This window comes from Bicyclus anynana, chromosome 2, assembly GCF_947172395.1.
Source record: "Bicyclus anynana chromosome 2, ilBicAnyn1.1, whole genome shotgun sequence".
Classification (NCBI taxonomy): domain Eukaryota; kingdom Metazoa; phylum Arthropoda; class Insecta; order Lepidoptera; family Nymphalidae; genus Bicyclus; species Bicyclus anynana.
The window spans coordinates 4811886-4833637 of NC_069084.1; the positions used below are offsets into that span (position 1 = coordinate 4811886).

General features: G+C 35.4%; 1 protein-coding gene across 1 annotated transcript; it reads right to left on the minus strand.

The window, feature by feature from the left end:
* Window positions 1-3053: 3053 nt before the first annotated feature.
* On the minus strand, window positions 3054-11142 carry LOC112046940 (juvenile hormone epoxide hydrolase). The gene is made up of 9 exons (XM_024083799.2): window positions 10954-11142; window positions 10149-10331; window positions 9059-9304; window positions 8274-8420; window positions 7162-7381; window positions 6556-6687; window positions 5518-5752; window positions 4345-4557; window positions 3054-3669 (listed from the first exon to the last, which is right to left on the minus strand). The coding sequence occupies exons 1-9, from the start codon at window positions 11050-11052 to the stop codon at window positions 3147-3149; spliced, it is 1998 nt and encodes a 665-aa protein (XP_023939567.2). The 5' UTR covers window positions 11053-11142; the 3' UTR covers window positions 3054-3146.
* Window positions 11143-21752: the final 10610 nt, after the last annotated feature.

The window sequence follows — 21752 nt, forward strand, 5'->3', positions numbered from 1 at the left end:
TAGCTTAATTGTGTTCGTTGTTAGCCATTTTTTTTGTTCCATTTTTGTGCTTGCAATGAGTTGTACCTGGGTTTTTATGGTATTTTCTATCCAGTTGTATTTTTCTTGTGTACATAGGTGCCTCGTGTTAGATTGGAAGTCGGTCAGTTTGTCTTTTAGCGCGATTGAAATTTGTTCTAACTGGTGTTTACCAAGCTTTACCTTTCCTATGTCATGCTTTGGTCTAGGCTTTTTTGGTTGGTTTGCTATCAGTTCAGCTCTAATTAGTTTATGATTCGTATTAAAGTTTAATTTATTGATAACGTCAAAGTTAGTGAAATATTTGTTTCTATTCGTCATAATAAAATCTATTTGATTTCTCGTTTTACCATCTGGTGAGATCCAGGTCCACATCCTCTTAGTATTTTTAATGAACATAGTGTTTAAGATTGTTAGGTTATTTTCTAGAGCAAAGTTCATAATGTGTTCTCCGTTTCTGCTTCTAGTTTTTTTGCTATATGTGTAAGGGCCTAAAATCTTTTTTTCCCCTGGTTGCCTATTCCCAATTTGGCCATTGCAATCTCCCATTACTATAATATTTTTGTGAGCATGTTCTTGAATGGCATTGTTTAGATCGAGATAGAATTTATTTATTGTTTCTATTGTCGATTGCTCCGTTGGCGAATATATTTGTACAATAGACCAAGAGTCTTTATAACCAGGCAATTTTAAATTCAGGATCGCGATGCGTTCTGAGATTCCTACAAATCCTTCCACATATTTTGTTAAATGACTTTTGACAATGAATCCCACGCCATAAAGCCCTGGAGTCTCGCCTATGTGGTAAAATAAATAATCTGGACAAGAAATGATATTTTCGCCCATTCTTCTCACTTCACTCAATCCAACAATATCCCACTTAATATACTTTAAAGCATACAATAGTTCTGTTAGGTTTTCCTCGTTTTTAAGGGTAAGCACATTGAGAGCTGCGATGTATATTTTATCTATAAGACTGTTTTTTAAATTTTTGTTGTAATCGCTATTGTTATTGCTTGATGTTGGAGGGTTGTGGTCATTTTCTCCCACGAGGACCAGTCGGCTTGGGAGATGATTGTGCATATTTTTTTCGTTATTACCAGTTTCTTCAGTTGGTTGAGATAGCCGTTTGCCGATTTTTAATTGTTATAGTTTTTTGGTAGAACATGTATTAGAAAGAGAGTTTGATCTTGACCTCATCATATCAAAAGCGTTTGTCCTATTCGTTTTGATTGATGAATGTTTTTTAATTTGATTGTTATAAGCGGAGGGTGAAGCAGATGGTTCCCTTTTTCTTTTCTCTTGGCTATTTATATTCTCCTTAATGATCAATTTATCGTATTTAAGATAAGCTATTCTGCCTTTTTTCCTCTCTTCCGCTAGTTCAGCTTTTAGTATTCTCCTCTTTTCCAATACTTCCTTCGAATAGTGTTCACTGACATTAATGTTTTTTAGGTTTTTTCTATTTTTTATTATTTCGTTCTTTTTCCAATTACTTATAAAAGAACATAGCACCGGTCTAGACTTGTTGTTATCTCCTTTTTTAGTTCCTAAGCGATGGATTTTGTTGATTTCGTAATCTTCTATATCAATATTTAAATCTTTTTTCAGATTTTTCTTTAGTTCCTGTATTAATTCGCAAGTTGATGTTTCTTTATCCTCTAATCCATAAATTATCATATTATTGTTCTTTTCTCCCCTTTTCAGAAAGTCAATTTCTTTTTCTAATTTTTCCACTTTAATTTTGAGCTCTTTGTTTTCTTCTTCTAAAGGAATTAATTTCTCTTCCATTATTTCTAAAGTACTTTTTGTGATTGATTCCTTTAGTTCAGCGATTTGGGTTTGCATCTCAGATTTCAGTTTGTCAAATAATATCTGAAATTGACCTTCCATTATAATTTTGTGAGATGATGTGCTTGCGTACGTTGGGAACGTAATAGAAGATAATTGGTAGTATTTGAACTGTTAACGTTTCGAAACTGACAACACTGACAATATTATGCCAATGTGTCAAACGTGTTTTGTTCGTTGACGTTGCTGTCAGTTGTATGTAAAAGTAGTGAAGTTGTCTTTTTGCTACCACAACTATGAAGCAGTTCGATTAATTTGTTTCGCACTCGAATTACTTTTTTTTTTTTTTTTTTTTTTTTTTTTTTTTTTCTTTTTTTTCTTTTGCTCTTACTCTTCAAGTCTAGGAATGTATTATATAAGTAGTTTTTATAACTTTTTCTGTTTTCAAATTGAAATAAGAATTTTTAAAAATTTTTGCCGAGATTTGAACTAGGGTCACGATGATTAGTATGACTATGAAATCCAGTGATATTACCGCTACGCCAGCTCTTCGTGTAAGAGAAGTGATGAAATTTATGATCTTAATACGTAATACTGTGTATATTGTTCGCTGACGCAACACTTTTTCTATGCACACCCTCAAATTTTTTTATATTATGTCTGTTGTTTATGATTGTATACTAAGGTATTGTGATCACATTAAAACAGTTTATAGTTCTTTATTGTGCACTTTTTAGATAGTAGTGTTTTTTGGTGGCAATATTTCACTGTTTACGTGTTTATTTTAGTGATTTTAAACACTACTAGTCAATGATTGTTTGTGTTTTACACTCGTAGTTAATGTCGACCAAAACACGACAATGTTCACGATTTCCTGGATTATTTAGCTTTGCAAACGTTTTCACTCGTGAGTTGCACAATATTTTACGTTTTTAATGCACTGACCACTGGTATTATTCGTTCTTTAAATTAATAATTTACTTTTTGCACGGAGCCGTTGCTTCACTATTCGGAGCAGCGCCCTCTGATATATATAACTAATGAATTGTTTTTAATAAAAAGCTATAAAAAATCATTTTATACTTACAGATTCCATTTCTTAATAATACAAAATAACATTTCTCATAAAATTTTATAAAATATAAATGCAAATCACAAATACGGTTTATAATAAGCTTATAAATATTTTTACACAGCCTATATATTTAACAACGAAACTATTTAATAAGATAATTTTTTATACTTATTACATGTTTGAGATTTATTTTATTAATCGCTTAGAATTCTAATCGATTTACTTTTACTAATTTGAAGCCGAGTTACAGTAATTAAAAGTTCTACCAATATTTGGCCAAATATGGTTCCAAATCTATAGGATTAACATTCGGACCGAATCTCTCAACCGGTATACCATTTTTGTCAACAATAAACTTCGAAAAGTTCCACTTTATGAAGTCACCAAACGTACCACTTTGGGTTTGTTTCAAAAATTGCCACAGCGGATGTGCACTTTCTCCGTTCACTTCGATTTTTTCGAAAATATCGAACTTTATGTTCCTCTCTTTGGTGAATTTTATTATTTCCTTTTCACTGCCAGGTTCTTGGCCACCAAACTGGTTGCAAGGGAATGCTAATATCCGCAGATTTCTACTTTTAGCATATTTCTCATATAATTCGTTTAATTGGTTATAGTTTGTGTCTGTGAGACCGCACTGTGATGCTACGTTGACTATTAAGAGAACGAATCCCTTATATTTGTCGAGTTTCACTGCCCTGCCATATATGTCTTTGACAGAAAAGTCGTATATCGTTTTTGCTGTGTTCGGATTGACTGGAACTCTCTCTTTCGTTTCTGGATTTCTGGAAAGTCGCAAAAGGTAGGTAAACAGGTTATTAGCAAAAGAATATCAGATCGCTTGTAAAATGAAAATTCGTTAATTTTAAATTGTTTCGCTAGCGTTTTTACAGTTTAATTTGCAGTGATAGAATCACTAGTTACTGTAAATAAACTTTAACTATAGCTTGGCAAGTTCACCTGATGATCCGCGCGGGCCGGGACCCGCCCGACTTCATACCCGCGCAGTCCTTCCTTCTGCCCCGCGCGCACGACTTCAAACCCGCGCAGTCCTTCCTTCTGCCCGCGCGCACGACTTCACACCCGCGCAGTCCTTCCCGCCCCGTCGCCCACTTATCATGGGAGTGTCATCAACGACCTTGCCAAGCTAGGGCCAATTTTATTGAGAAGAGCTGGTACTCAGCAAAAAACTTCTTTAAACAATTCACCGTGATTACATTTGATAAATAAAGAAGTTATGAGGTAACAAGCATTAAAAATAAACTAGTTAAGAAACGAATTAAGAACCTCCTACTATTATAAGACAGTTAAAACCATAATTCCACGCGGATACAGTTGCGGGCATTCATTGTTTACATAATTTCTTCAAACCAAAATTTTGAACTACTGAAAATTGTTTACAGTAATCCATTTGCCTCGTAGGCTTTACTATAGATATAGTTTACAATATTTACACTTACTTTGTGTGGTTATGAAACTGCAGGAATGTATCGACAGCGTCAAAGATGTCTGTGGCCAGTATATCAGGGTTCTCCATAGCAGCAAAGTGTCCCCCATCTTCCACTATAGTGCTGTGGAGGTAGTTCTTGAACTTCAACTTTAACATGCAGTCTGGGTGGAACACTAATTCGTGCTTGAACTTTATGCCCCATGTTGGGACGTCGGTTGGGATCCTGGAGTGAAATGGAAATATTATAAAGAAGATATGAATGCAATTTTTGTTTCAATGTCAAGTTAGTCTTGCAGGCTAATTCACTAACTTTGGCGTATCTTAGTTGACATCATATACGAAATTTATATTCTACTAGCGGACGCTTGCGACTTCACTGCGTGAAATTTAGTTTTTTTACGAATCTCTCGGAAACCATGCATTTTTTCGGGATCAAAAGTAACCTATGTGTTAATCCTGAGTAAAATCTATTTCCATTCTAAATTTCAGTCAAATCGCTTCAGTAGTTGCGGAGTTAAAGAGTAACAAACATCCATACAAACTTTCGCGTTTATAATATAAGTAGGATGTAACAAAAATGTCATACAGTGCCTAATAACAAACTTTCGAGTTGTCATTAGGCACCGGAGTGTTTGTTCTAATAGGTTGTTAATAAAGACCAAATTAGTGATATGGGATCGTGATCCCATTTGATGTTAACTGAAGATTTTTATTTTGTTGTTATTTTTTTATTCTTTACGAGTTAAGATAAAATTAATTGTTAAGCTATTTTCGGTTTAAAAGCTGAATCTTTTGAAAATACAGAAATAGATGTTGAGTCTACAATGTTCAATTGCAATAATTTTTTCCTTCCTATCCTTTCAGTTTCAAAGCAAGGCATTGATTGTTAAAGAAATTAATTTTTGTAACTGTAACACTTACTCCAAAATTGTAGACGTGATAGCTCAGCTTCGGAGGGCGTAGGTTCGAATCCATGCACGGCACTTCCACTTTTCAGTTATGTGCGTTTTAAGAAATTAAATATCACGTGTCTCTAACGGTGAAGGAAAAACATCGTGAAGAACCTGAATACCTGAGAATTTTCTTAATTATTTTACGTGTGTGAAGTCTGACAATCCGCATTGGGCCAGAGAGGAGACTCGTCCTCTGTGAGCTGAATATGGGTTGTTAATGATGAACTTACTCGTCCAGCCTCATAGCAATGAACCTCTTGTTCAGAGTCTCAGCATAAGTCCTCATAGATGTGGTGATGGTGTTTGTGGACCAATACACCATAACATTGTCCAACAAGTGCGTCAAACTGAACTTGGCCAGTAGGTTCCCATCACCAGACTTTTTGTACGCATTGTTGGTCCACGTAGAGAACTTCTCTATGATATAAGCTGCTAGACCTGCTGGGGAATCAGTTAGCGCTATACCTGTTAACAAGTAATAATCTTTTTGTAACATAAAATAGCTTAAATAGTTAAAAAACTAAAAAACACGCTTTAAGCACGCACTAAAAATTACAAATATTGGATTTAAGTCACGTGACTATTTTTTTCGTATGCCTGACAGCAAACACTTTCGCATGATATCCATATCATGGAGGTGGATTTTAAGCCACCGCCAGTCCGCCATATTGGATTTGTAATGACGTTTCTTAGCTAGTCATGTATTGTCATCAGAATTCAGAGTGTGTGAAGCTAATTTATAGCGTGTAAATAGAACTGACTTCAAAGACGTATTTCAGATATTTTGATTTTAACACAATATCATTAAACCGATTTTCATGAAAATTAAATGGGACCAATCTGGAAGAAGTGAATCACTTTCAAACAAAAAATATTTTTTCAAAATTGGTTAATAAATGACGAAGTTATGAGGTAACAAACATTAATCACCATAATGATGTTTAAAAATAGGTAAGTGATTACTTATTCTAAAGACGAAATCGCTGGCACCCGGTATATGTCAGAAATGACTAAAGATTGACTTACCAACAGTGTCAGGTTTAGTGGCTTGCAAGTGCAGATATCCCGACTCCTCAGCCAGTCGCAGCAAGTGCTCGCTCAGAGGGTACATGCGGCTCTGTAGCTGCGGCTCCACTATCAGACTTACCAACAGTGTCAGGTTTAGTGGCTTGCAAGTGCAGATATCCCGACTCCTCAGCCAGTCGCAGCAAGTGCTCGCTCAGAGGGCACATGCGGCTCTGTAGCTGCGGCTCCACTATCAGACTTACCAACAGTGTCAGGTTTAGTGGCTTGCAAGTGCAGATATCCCGACTCCTCAGCCAGTCGCAGCAAGTGCTCGCTCAGAGGGTACATGCGGCTCTGTAGCTGCGGCTCCACTATCAGACTTGGCCATAGAGTACCTACAAAGTTTCGATTCATTCATATTCAGTTAGTTACGCCAGTCACATACTGTTAAGTTTGCCGTCAAGCCTGCAGCGCGCTTATGGATGTGAAAGTGAATATATCATCACCATAAATCCTACAATAATAATAGCGAAAGCTTGTATGTCTCTTTGGATGTTTGCTACTACTGAAGTCATTTGGCTGAAATGTGGAATGAAAACTGAATTTACTTTAGATAATACATAGGCTACTTTTCGTCCCGGAAAAATCCATGGTTCCAGCGAGCTTTGTGAAAAACTGAATTCCACGCGGTTGAAGTCCGCTAGTATAACTATATTTCGATCCCTAAGCACGCTGCAGGCTTGACAAATCTTGATTGTGTGTGGCTGGCGTTATAGATTTATTGGTACACTTAAATATGTAATAAGTAATGAATTGTGGTAGTAGTAGGCTCCACTTGTTCTAAACTAACTGACAAGTTTCAAACTCACCTAACAGTGTAAAAATATTCTCCAAAGGATGGAACAGCAAAAGGGGCGTGGTTGTATGAAAACCTAACACGTTTTGAGGATAAAACGTTACCAGCATACTGCCCATTACGTGACCGAAGTCACCGCCGTGGATGTAATACTTATCGTATCCAATTCTTTTCATAAGATTGGAGATTACGATCGCCATTTCCACTGGACCAAAGCCAGGGCGTACTGGTGCCTGAAAACGAAATATAGCAGATACACTACTACACAATCCATACTAATATTATAAAGCTGTGGAGTTTGTTTGTTTGAACGCGCTAATCTCAGGAACTACTGGTCCGATTTAAAAATTCTGTGTTAGGTAGCCCATTTATCGGGAAGGCTATATATTGTCCCCGTATTCCTACGGGAACGAATGAAACCGCTCGGCGTCAGCTAGTAAACAATGAAAAACAAGAAGAGAGTGAAATAAACGAACTAAAACTGACAGACAGGTATACAAAGGTGGCCTTTTTAATTGGACTAAAACATACAGTCCATTATTTGAAATAAAAAAATCTGTAAAATCAAAGCAACATTAGATTTTTAACTATGGCACTAGATTGTATATGTAAGTAGGTACCAAAATAATATAGTGAAATATTTCATTATATCTCCCTCTATAAAAAAATGTATTTATTTATTTATTTACATTGGAAAAAAAAATGTCTTAAGGAAACACCTATATAAAAGAAGTACTATAGACTTAATTCAAGGTTTTTTTTTTATATTCTTTACAAGTTAGCCCTTGACTACAATCTCACCTGATGGTAGGTGATGATGCAGTCTTAAGATGGAAGCGGGCTAACTTGTTAGGAGGAGGATGAAAATTCACACCCGTTTCGGTTTCTACACGGCATCGTACCGGAACGCTAAATCGCTTGGCGGTACGTCTTTGTCGGCAGGGTGGTAACTAGCCACGGCCCACCAGCCAGACCTGGACAAATTAAGAAAATCTCAATCTGCCAAGCCGGGGATCGAACCCAGGACCTCCGTTTTGTAAATCCACCGCGCATACCACTGCGCCACGGAGGCCGTCTAGGTATTCTAAATCCCTTAATTATCTATTTTATTCTACTCATGATTACCTGAGAAAATCCAAATCCAGGGAGACTAGGGGCAATGATCTCAAACACAAATTTTTTCCCAGGCTGTGGTGTAGTGAGCTTTGGTATTACCTCATAGAACTCTCGCACTGATCCTGGCCATCCATGCATCATCAGAAGGGGTAATACCTAAAAAGAAATAAATTTTAGAATGTTAAAAAACCACAGAATTTGGCTTTGGCATTATTAATCACAATTTCCAGCATTTGTAACTATAAAACCAGGCCCCACTAGCCAAGTGGATTTGGTAGATTCTCTTTCTACGATCGCTAACGCTTCAAGAACTAGAAAGATGTATGGGAATGACATTTGCTATTAAATTGGCTAGGGAGGCAGGGGTTTGTGACTAACATGATCATTACTTTAATGGGGTATTATGGGCACAGTTCTTTATTCCACAAGGCTTTCTGAGTTTTTTACCCACCATGCTGTTCTAATGCTGGTAATCAGTCTTATTAACATGCTTTCGAAAGCATGAAGGTACAGGTACAGTACAACATCACAACTGATTTAAATAAAAAAATATATAGAAAAAGAATAAAGCTTTAGCCATAGATATCTCATTTTTTTTTTCTAAGAAATAATTGTTTGCAGATTGTATCCTACACTATTAGGCATAGGGTTTGTGACCCATATCATATTTTAATGGGGTATTACAGAGCACACAGGCCTTCTTTATTCTGCAGGGATTTTTGAGTTTTGACTCACAGGTACAATTCTTATTCTATTGTAATTACTTTATATTTCTGAACTGATTAAATACTTACCTCAATATCTTCTGAAACTGGTGGTTTGACATGAATGTAGTGGACATCTAATCCTTGAATTTTAGTAATAAAATGATCGAACTTGTTCATAAACTGTTCTCTCTCCTTAAAGTTGTATTTATTCTGCCAGTAATCAAGCACTCTTGTTAGGAAGTGTGAATTGAAACCATATGTGAAGCCAACCTCTTCTAGTGGTGGGGGGAATGGTCTTCTGTGCAGGAGTCTTTCTTTGAGGTCATTTATCATCTGCAAACAAATGTACAAGTGGGTATTGTAAGGTATTTTTTATTTACACTTTGTATATTGATTTTACTACACAATTTATTTAAATATCAACCTTCAGCTTTTTTTAAGCTTTCAGCATCCAGTTGACGCCAGTCACCTTCCAGAGGCCTTAACACCACATATTTGGGAAGTACTTCACATATTTGGGAAGCCTGCTGAGGCACAGTCTTCTCTCATACAATATGAAAAGATAAAATGTTGACCAATTGCTGTAGAATAGTCTTAGTCCCATCTCTTTCGCCCCAATAAAACAAAAGACAGAGATATATTTTCAACTTGGCTGATTGGTCGACATTTATATTTATCTTGTTTCAAGATGTCATGGTACACATGATAAGCGGAATGGGCAATCATTATACAGGTTTTGCTTGTTATCTGAGCCTTGATAGCCCAGTGACTATGAGCTCTGCCTCTGTTTCCAGAGGGCGTAGGTTGAAATCTGGTCTGGGGCATGCACCTTTAACTTTTTAGTTATGTGCATTTTAAGAAATTAAATATAACATGTCTCAAATGGTGAAGGAAAGACATTGTGAGGAAACCTGTGTACCTGAGAATTTTCTTAATTCTCTGTGTGTGTGAAGTCTGCCAATCTGTATTGGACCAACGTAGACTATTAGCCTAACCCCTCTCATTATGAGAAGAGACTTGTTCAAAACAGTTAGCCAAATACGGGTTGATAATGATGATTTATCCATGGAATTGTTTGTTGAAACCTATTCATTTATCCTGTTTCCTTTTATCAAAATATGTTGCCGACTAAATAGTTAATACTATGAAATATGTCAAATTCTGAAAATATACTTACAATATCACTAAATTCTATTTCAAATGGTCGTATTGACAAATCTGGCTCAGAATTCATAGGGTATGGTCCCCAGTATTCCTGAAGATCAAGTTTGGGCATGTCTGGTGGAGTTGTGAATATTTTGTAAGCATAATATGAGGATAGTGCTGCAAATATTGCCGAAATAAACAGGAGTTTGGTAAACTGAAAAAAAAAACATACATACAGCTGAACATAGAACCTCCTCCTTTTTGGAAGTCGGTTAAAAAAGGAAAAATATGTGTGATGAAAGTGAGTGATACATAATTATTTATGTACCTTAGGCCTGTTAGTTTTAGAAGAATATTTTGTAATTCTTAAAATAGAGATAAATGTGCTGGTCAAGTTAGTTTTTTAGAGTTAGAACACATAAGAAAATAAACCCAACTCTGTCATTACACCTTAGGATTATAATTTATTTCTAGGAATGACATTTTATAATTAATGAGATTAATGAGATTTTATTGTCAGATGTGTAGTCATACATTTATACATATAAATAAATTTAAGTATATAAATCAATGACTACACATTTGATGAACATAATAATATTATACGGTTTTCCTCTTCTATAAAGGAAATCCTCTCTAATAAGTCTCTATGAATCTACAACTCTCGACTGTATCTCTAGAGTCGGCTTTATATTAAAGCCCAATAGGACCATGACTGCAATAACGAAGCGCCATTCAGTCACCAGTTACCAATTTTAGATCACGTTTAAGATTACCATGTAACAAATAGTTAATTGTATTTAATGCAAAGTGAAATACAATGTTTTATTACTTACTGTAAACGATAATATTGAAGATTTTTTATCACTTTTCTCATTGTGATTAGTTTTCTTTTTATTAGCATCCTTTTCCTTTTTCGGTGATTTATTTGCCATTGTATTAGATGATAAGATCAATGTAAAAAAACACTCAATGCCGGGAATCTCAGATCTCGTAAAACAAAAATTCAAAACAAATTACAATGTTGACTTGACAGTGACACCGTTGATACTTCTTGACATTGACAGTTGACACTTGACGTCACGTCGACAACTCGTGTGGCCCAAATCACAGACTCCAAAGGAAAACCAAAGAGAAAGAGACTATTATCGGTAAATACCATAGACAAATCTAATGATAGCATTCAAAAGGCTACGTTCCACTTAGCTATCAGAACGCTCTCGAATCGCAGAGAATTTTCTTAATTCTCTGCGATTAATTGAAGAAACCTTCCTCACAATGCTTTTCCTTCAATAATAATGTGTGAGACACATGATATTTAATTTCCTAAATATCGTATAATTCTAATTATCCGGAATCGGAGGCAATGATCATATCCACTGGGCTATCATGGCAAAAAAAAGTTATAGGTACGATATATTATTTATTATACAAAAATATAACTTATAGAATAATATATTAAGTTCATCTGATGATGGAATCCTGGAGAAATTGAGGGGAACTTTCGAAAATTGTATGGGTGTCTAGTGTATTCGTATACTTTTCCATTTAGTACTTTTAAGCACTACAATTTCATGAAGGTTTAAAATCGATCTGATGATGGAGCCATAAAACAGACGAGGGAACTCCTCGGCGATTTACAACAGTTACCTTGTGTTTGGGCTTGATTAATTTGTATTAATGAGAACTTTCCACATAGATAGGTTGTGACTGTCATTTAGGGGTTTGGTGATGAAGACCAAGGACAATTAAGGGAACTCCTTAAAGTTTACAGTAACTACCTTGTGTTTGGCCTTGATTAATTTGTATTGCTGAGAATTTTGTACCAAGATGGGTTGTGACTGTCATTAGCGGTCTGATGTATTCGTTTGAGATGAAATTTTACACTAAAAATGGAAAAATAATAAAAATTTTAATAAAAAAAATACAACCGACTTCAAAACCTAAAAACGTACCCACTAAACTAAAAAGTGAAAAATAACATCATAATATGTTCTACCTGTAAAACAAAAATTCAAAACAAATTACAATGTTGACTTGACAGTGACACCGTTGATACTTCTTGACATTGACAGTTGACACTTGACGTCACGTCGACAACTCGTGTGGCCCAAATCACAGACTCCAAAGGAAAACCAAAGAGAAAGAGACTATTATCGGTAAATACCATAGACAAATCTAATGATAGCATTCAAAAGGCTACGTTCCACTTAGCTATCAGAACGCTCTCGAATCGCAGAGAATTTTCTTAATTCTCTGCGATTAATTGAAGAAACCTTCCTCACAATGCTTTTCCTTCAATAATAATGTGTGAGACACATGATATTTAATTTCCTAAATATCGTATAATTCTAATTATCCGGAATCGGAGGCAATCCACTGGGCTATCATGGCAAAAAAAAGTTATAGGTACGATATATTATTTATTATACAAAAATATAACTTATAGAATAATATATTAAGTTCGGTTTACTTTCAGATGTTACAGATAAACATTTACTTTCGCTTGTTTTAGGTATACGGTATACGGCCTCCGTGGCACAGTGGTATGCGCAATGGGTTTATAAGACGGAGGTCCTAGGTTCGATCTCCAGTTGGGCTGACTGAGGTTTTCTTAATTGGTCCAGGTCTGGCTGGTGGGAGGCTTCGGATTTGGCTAGTTACCACCCTACCCACAAATACGTAAGCGATTTAGCGTTCCGCTACGATTTCGTGTAGAAACCGAAAGGGGTGTGGATTTTCATCCTTCTTACATCCCGCTTCCATCTTAGATTGCATCATCACTTACCATCAGGTGAGATTGTAGTCAAGGGCTAACTTAAAAAAAAATATTAAAAAAAACAACTTTCTTTCAAAATATAATAGAATATTCAGCCAATGTATCCCAACTATTAAAGCCATATTTTTATGTCGGTGTCAATGGAATCGGCAATAACAGAAGGCGAATTATTCAGGTGTGAAACGAAGGCCGGCCGAGCTGACAGCGTCATCGGGAGCGCTCTGCGGCCCGCAAGCACAATCCCTCTGTTAATTGAACGCGCGGGTCCAATACGGCTTTTATAATTTTTCCACTCAACCGCCGCGCCAGATATAGCCTCCTGTCAGGGCTGCGGCATCGCGTCTTTTTCTGTTTTAACCGATTACGGCGAAGCCATTTGAAGGGAGATTTTAGCACTTTTTAAGTACGCGGATGAAACCGCGGGGCGTCGGCTGTTATTTTATTAGAAAATATTAAGGATTAGGTAAAAATAGCCTTTTAACCAATGATAATTTTATACTACGATCGGTTACGTCCCTACAAAATCACTGCAAAAAGTGATCCGAACAATAGCCTACAAAACTGAGCGCACACATGCACAATTTCGCAGTTTCATTCCATTATTTAATCTATATCTATATCTATACTAATATTATAAAGAGGTAAAGTTTGTAATTTTGTAAGATTGTCACATTTTTTAAATGGGGTATTCTTCGGAACTACTGGTCCGATTTCAAAAATTCTTTCACCAGTAGAATGCTACATTATCGGGGAGTGCTATAGGCTATATTTTATATTAGTATGATATGTATTCGCCGAGTTAACACAGTTTTTGTCATACAGGTCGGACCGAAAATCCTCTTAAGCAGACTTATTCGCATGCGCTGCCTTACCATTGTGTAAAATTGAAATTAATGTATGAAGGATTTATGTATCTTTAAAAGATCTACAAAAAAGTCCGCGACACCATATATCTATCTTCTATATATTAGCAGATATAGTACCTTTTGTGTTTTAAAAATTATTAATTTTATATACTTAGGTTTGCGTCATTATTTATGCTACTTAACTTAAATCCTTATCAAAATAAATTATTTAATAATCACAAGGATATTATGGAGATAAGATTTTCCCTTTACAGTATGTTAATTACTTAAATAGTTTCGGAGATAATACAAAATTTCTAAAAGACGCAGAAATCCCGCTATATGACGCCCGGCGCTTTCATTTACGTAGTTCCCGTTCCCGTGTGAATATGGGGATCAAACATAGCCTATGACACTCGCAAATAACGTAGCTTTCTATTGGTAAAACAATTTTCCAAATCGGTCCAGTAGATCCAGAGATTACCTCCTACAACCACACGAACTTTACCTCTTTATATTATTAGCATAGAAGTCTCTATTTCTTTTAGTCATACCACCACTCTCGAAGGACTGGACTGATTTTGCTAAGGGTAGGAGTAAGATAGAGAAGTTACAGGGTAGGGTAGGGTACGGGTAGGGAAGCGTAGGGGTAGTGTAGAGGTAGGGTAGGTTTAGGGCCGGGTTTAGGGTAGTGGTAGGGTAGGGGTAGAGGTCGCGGGCGTCCGCTAGTTATGTATATATGCATAGGTTTTACACTTCCACACATAGTTGATCACAACTGACATTGAGATGTGGAAATATACGCTTTGAGCGTCCCATTTTGATGACTAAATGAAGTAACACATCTAACAGTATTTAACATCATTGCTAATGCTAATGTTTTAAAAGCTAATCTCAACGGAGAATCTATCTAAACAGCAGATATTAAGAAAATTAAAATACAAAAGCATAAAAACGTAGATATACAATATAGACGTAGGTACTAGGTAGCCGGTGGGGTTTGATTTTATCTAACATTGTCCAGCAATTCGTAATAATGCCGTGTTGGAAAAGGTCGAAAAAGGTGCCGTTAATAATAAAATTAATAATTCATAGTAGGTATTGTAAATAAGTAAAAAATGTAGTTTTAACATTTTTGTCAGCCCTAGGGGCAACGACCACGCTTTCAGCGCGCTATCACGGCTCTCAGCTCTGTCAACATTTTCCATTTTTAACGTCCGTTCGATATTCATTTCTGAACGAATTTTAAGCTAGCAGCGAATCTCCAAATATAAACCTTAAATACCCGCATTTCTATTTTAATCCAACGAAAGTCGTTTGAAACTAAATAAATGTTAGTACTTATTGTAGGTTTTAATAAGCTTAGCGTTGTGGTTTTTCATCGAAATCCACTTTTGCCAAAAATGACACTCGTATTTGATATCGGTTTCAATGTTAATTAAATATTATAATCGCGTTCCCGTCGACTCTGATAGTTGTATTGCCAGCAATGGAGATATTGCTACTGACAATTGCAGATAAGACCATAAATTAATTGCAATGAATTAAATATATTAAAATTTTAAAGCAGGGCTTTTCAATAATACCTACCTACTTACCTTATTAAAAACATCGTTTTTATGAGCATATTTTATGAGCAACGCTATGATAAGAGTAGTGTCTATGATTTTCTTTTTTCTTTTTGTGTTATTTTATCTTAGCGTCGAATCTAAGCGTTTGAAGAAAGGGAACTTACGTGTAACTTGGCTAGATGCCTTGTTTCTTTTCGGCATTACAATATTTAAAGTTTCTCAATCAAAGACCACGTCTAAGATTAAAGTATATAATATAAGGCCAATGGTTATAGAGAGGGTAGTTACCTAATAACGCGATAATGGTCCGGGCTCCGGGGACGTCGCAGTTGACAGGCTTATCTGCACGCAGCACTCGGCGTCTTACGGTTTAGTTTATCCCATGAAATTATTTGCTAAGCTGGTGCTTATCCTCGGATAAAAGGGCGCTTTACATGTTGGTAATAGTTTAAATACAAATACAATTATTGTAAACCAGCGGACGCTTGCAATTTCGTCCATGAATAAATAAAAATAAAAACCTAGAAGTCCTAGAAGACCTAGAAGAACCTCCTCCTTTTTGGAAGTGGGTTAATAAAAATTTTTATTTAATAAATTAAGATCACTCGTCATCAAAATTGGAGGTCAGATTTATGGGATAGGTAAATTCGTGTAGGTATCTACTACCTATATTAAAACCCTAAGGCCTAATATCTACCATATTTCATGAATATAACTTGCTACATGCCATGTATGTAATGTATGCCATGTAAATTGGCATGTAGCAAGTTATATTCAAACTACAACTAAATCGTACAACCTCTAGGTACTTCATCCCCATTTAATTATATCATCGGGACAAAACTACCTAAGTAATTTAGAAAAATAAGTCTTACTTTGACTTAAATATTACCTACATGTAAAAAGGAATAGCAATTAGCTTCATATAACATTTTGCTTCACGTAAATTGAATATTAGGTATAGTTGAATGTATAGTTTAGTTACGAGTAAGCATTGCTAATTTCACCTGATCAGGCTGATATAGCCTATTCGGCATAGCCCACAGCACAGCTAATCTTCCCTCCTAAAAAGAGAGGGGTTCGGAGCTTAAGCCCACCATCCTGCTCTAATGCAGCGGGTTAGTGGATTGGGATCAGTGGCGTGCATAAGGCTTTTAACTAGGGTATGCACTATAGGTATAGATTGCATAAAATGGAAAGTCCCTCCTCCAAAACAAGTAGGTACGTAATGAATCCTTAGGGTATGCATTGTGGTTATGCATCTATGAAGTGCACGCCACTGATTGGGATGGTATTATTTGACTCCCTAACGATTACTTGATTTTATGAATGACCGAGACCAACGGATTTACGCGTTCTCCGACGCATGTGTGTGTAACACCATTAACTTTTATTAACATTAACTCCAGACTATCTACTAGTGAGAAAATTGTGCAAGAAAGAGCAGCTCAACATTAAGAGTATATAGCACGCTACCGGCTCAGGATTCTACCTCAGGACCCTTAAGGTTTAAAGCTCATAACACGACCCATGACATGACCCTAATACGTCATGCCACCAACCAGAGTAACTAAACGAACCTGGTTAAAGAATTTAAAATACGGCATTCGGAAAAGTCTTTGAACTTTACTAACAACTTCAGAACAGCCTTGATGCTTAGTTGGAAGTGAACATTAGTCAATACTCACTTCTACAATAAACAATCAACCGAAGCTAATATATTATTATGTATGTAAATTTATCTTTAGTCTAGACAAGGACTATAAAATATGAGTACAAATGTATACCTTACTTATTGATATGAAGCTAGGTATATACCTAGCTTCATATCAATACCTATATGCAGTTTTGAAATCGTCATTGACTATTTTGTAGAGACTGTCGGTTAGGAAACGAAATTATGCTGAGAAGAGTAGGCAAGAAACTTACCAGTTACTTTTTTAAAATCATCATTTATGAATGATGATTTTATTTTTGATGACATCGAAGTTCTTTACAATTTTAACATCATTACATATTATAATATTAGGTATCTACTTATATTTAGCTTTATTTTTTAGCAATTTGTTAGTACGCTTTTACGCCTAAACTCTCAAGATCAAATCCCAAGTTGCTTTCACGTCCTAAATCTAACCTAACTAATTAACTAAATTTTAAAAGTTCTTTCATCAGTGGACAGCTGCAGTATCAATGAGTAACACAGGTTATTATGTCGGGGCGCCGCTAGTATGATATAATAAAAGGAAGTCGGTCAACAAGCACAGTGTGTCAATTAGTTGAGGCTAAAAAAAATCACCTGTATTTTACAGAACATTCTGACCTGAATTTCACGCGTCTCAAACCCAGAGGCAATATTAAATGTTAAAAATACAGTAGCTCTTTATAACAAAGGACGAGGAACTATGAAGAGGTCCATAACAAAGCGGTATCTACGCCGGCAGCGCGGGGCGAAGCTACTCGTAACAATGTCTTGCGCGAACCAATCAGGGGCGCGTTGGGGGAAACTTTAGGATTCAATTAAACTTGAGCCCGCCTCATCTGCTGGCTCCGTAACTACGTAACGAGATCCCGTAGGGCTGTCGCGTCTACTAAAGCTTTAAATTAAAAAAAAATTGTCACCTAATAAAACTGTTAAAGTGTGGAACGCCCTTCCGGCGTTTGTTTCCTGCCATCTACAATGTAAACACCTATAAGGCAAGAGTGAATAGACACGCATTATAGGCAAGCACGTTCCATCCTAATTCCTAGTCATCATTGCTTACAATCAGACATGATTGCAGTTAAGCGCAAGCTTATTTAACTATAAAAAAAATCTAGTTTGTTTGATGTTTCTCGACAGATTTGAATGTGGATTTTGTTTAATGCAAAGCTAATTTTCGGTATATTGCATCCCGAAAATTAGCTAATCCCGTAATGGAAAAATGTTATATCTTCGGATTGGATTATTATCGTAAATAGCTAAAATCCTTTCTGGAAAGCTTAGTAATCGGCCCTGATTAATCCTGCATGTAGGATGACTTACCAATCTATATTAAAAGCATTTTTTTTCGACTTTTTCGACCAATTGTTGTCATATTTCAACTAATTTTCACAGATCCTTGATAAAGTCTAAACTTTCCGCACATCACATAAAAATCAGTTCATAAGTTTTCAAATTTACCACAATCAGACAGATGCGGCGGTAGACTTTATATTATAATTTGTTGTAAAATAGCTTTTTTTAGCGAAAATAGAAAGCTTCTAATTTCGAGCAGTGTGGTAACCCTATTATCCAATAACGCAAATCCCCATCCCTGCGAGCGGAGCGTCGAGCGCGACTCGTAACCGCTAAGCCGAACCTGTGACGTTATCGCCACTTGAGCCAGCGCCCCCACCACGGCTTGAGCGAACCCTCCCGAATACGGCCTTCACCATAGAAATCTTAATGACAATGCAATAGAAATGGCGTGTACGCTAGATTTTGTCCATCATCTTCTTTTAATCTTCTTCCAAAATTTAACAGACGCGTAACGTGGTGTATTAACCATATTTTAATTCATTATTAAAGTATCAGTAGTTTTTGCGTAGTAAAGAGTAACAAACATCCATACATTTGTACAAACTTACACGTTTATAATACTGGCTTAGCATTATTAGCTAGTACAGTTACGCAAGCAACAAGCTATCCACGACAAACGGACACTTATGCCGCATAAAATTAATAAGATTAAACGTTAGGCTGTAACCGACTGTCTAGTAACTTTGATCTACAAGTACATTACGTCAGCGATACTATAGTCAGATTGAGTAGGTATTTTAAACTATGTAAACAAACAAAAACAGCTGACTCAGGGGTGCTCAACATTTTATCATTATTTACGAATATTATCATGAAATAAAACTTCCTGTGGTAAACAAATATTTTTTTAATTCTATATTCCTGTATAATATATCCTGTTATTTATCAAACAGATAATGCTTCACTTATATTAAGGGTTCCGTAGGCAATAAAGAACTCTTATAGTTTTGTTTCTTTATTATGTAGAAGCAAGCATAAGGTTTCCTCGACATATTTAAACACATTAATCAAAACGGTTTTCTCGGAGGACGATAAGGGTGATTGATTCGTACGTTTCTTTTTTGGTGACGGAAACAATAGCAACGCGGAATAACTGCTCCGGCTAGTACCAGGCTCCGGTTCACTAATTTTCGTACTAAACTAAATAAAATTAATTAATTAAACTGATAAAAAACCCGACTGCATAAATGATAAAAAACTGAAAAGAAAAAAAAAGCTCAGTCCAGAAGTGTAGAAAACAATTAGAAAACAGTCGGGACCTATTATATTGAATAGAATTTCGTCTACATTTTTTATTAGATCCCGACTTTAGTTTGATCAATTTTTATATCATTTATGCCGGGTTTTTATATTTGTTTAATTAATTAATTTATTTCACAATTTTTAGTTACGATAGATGGTGAATTTCGGATTTATTGGTTACGTTTGTTACAAAGTACGATAATGTATACCTAAGTCCAACCGAAATTAAGTAAATATTCAAAAAATCTACGCAACCCTCGGTGGCCGAATCCGACTCGCACTTGTCGGATTTTTATAATCAATATATTTCTTTTAGTCTATTTTAAGTGTTTTATAACTACATTTCATAAACCTCGCACCTTATAGTCGTCCGCCTCGCGTATTATGTATAGACTTAATTAATATTAGAATTAATAAATAACGTTTTCCTAATTGTAGTTTTTTTAACATGGCCATGATATACTATTTTGAAATTCTCACAAAAATCTCTTGAATTTGATTCGCATGTTGCAATATTCACAAAAAAAAAAACTTCACCCCGATTCTATAGCGTCTCACAGTCGTCTTGTTGGTTTTTTTTTTCTAATTTCACCTATCTAAGAACACTTGGGTTATTAAAACAAATCTAACGTTATCTGAATTACGTAAATCCGTTCAACGGTTTGGAAGATATGAGGTAATAAAGAATATTACATACATACATACAAGATACGCGCGAAAAACATAACCCTTCTTGCAGTCGGGTAAAAACAGTAAACAAACAACAAATAAACTATAATTAACAATAACAACGAAACGAGAACAAAACGAAATAACAAAAATTACAAGGGAAGAAAATACGCACGACAGACTGGATTTAGTTAACGAATCATTAACGAATACTCATATATAAGTAGGAGTATTAGTCATAGACAGCAAATAAAGTAGTGTTCTGTGCTGTGAAGTGTGAACTGTCAAATGTCAAATCTTCTTTCACTTATTAATACAAAATCAAAAAAATTATCATAGTATATGGTAATTCTGCAATAAATGAAAGGTTAAATTCACATTGAAATAAAAGAAATCATCGTTTTAATTACAACTTCTTTCTTCTTTTGATATGAAAATACGACATTTATAAAATAATTAAAGTTATAATTTAATTTTATAAATGCACATTTAATACCCATAAAACTCAATATCTTTATTTTTCATAATGGTTTGTGACTCATGTCTGCTTGGGTTCTTTTTATGTCGTTTGTATTGTTTTTGTGCAAACTCTATATATTTAACATAGAGGAATTAGAAATGGAAATGGATCGCACCCAAATGCAGCAACAAAATTGTCTGTCGTTTTTTGAAGGGTACGAGGTAATAAACTCAGTCATCGATAATATTTAACAAAAATAAATAATAAAATATTTAACAAGAATAATATAATCTGTACACAGAATATTAAATTAATGGATCGATGTGTTGCTGTTTGTTGGTTCGTTAGAAGAATAGTATCTATTTTTCTTTTAGATATGCTTGTTTTTATTACAAATTTATTATTTATTATAATTATGTTTTTGCATCATCGCTTACCATCAGGTGAAACTGAAATCGAACGTCACGTCATCTTTTAGTGAATTAGAAGTTGTTGACCATTTTTCATGCCATTGAACTACTTACTACACAAACCGGAATGATTAGGGAGTTTTTTCAGTCGACGAAAACGATTACAACAATGAAACATCGATACGATATAAGTATACACGCGTTAGATCGTTGATTGATTGACAGAGAGGTAACGTCTTGCGAGGCAGGTCCTTCTATAATTAGTCCAAGATAATTAATTAATTGTATGTGAATCCGGGCTCAAAAGGGCTAGAACCCAGAGCCGTAAAGCTTATTATTAAAAATAAAATGTATGTGAATCGAAACGAAAAGTGTCGCCTAAAAGAACCTTTTTGAGCAGTGATATTGTTGTGTAAAAAGCCTAAAGTTGTGGACTATAGTCTCTATTTTAAGAGAACGTGCCATTTCTATTGCTCTGTTTTAAAGATCTCTATAGAAAGAACATTAAGGGCATTGATGTATTAAGGGCCTTAATAAGGATTGCTCGTGTCAAGAGCCGTTTAAGGACCGTTTATGTTTTGATTGAAGGGCTTCTATATAC

Bases quoted from the DNA above. Each gene is read 5' to 3' on its own strand.
- LOC112046940 (XM_024083799.2), bottom strand. From the start codon at position 11,052: ATGGCAAATAAATCACCGAAAAAGGAAAAGGATGCTAATAAAAAGAAA. The intron at 9,305-10,148 runs GTAAGTATATTT...ATTTGTTTGCAG, and splicing joins AAATAGAATTTAGTGATATT to ATGATAAATGACCTCAAAGA. The intron at 8,421-9,058 runs GTAAGTATTTAA...ATTTCTTTTTAG, and splicing joins CAGTTTCAGAAGATATTGAG to GTATTACCCCTTCTGATGAT.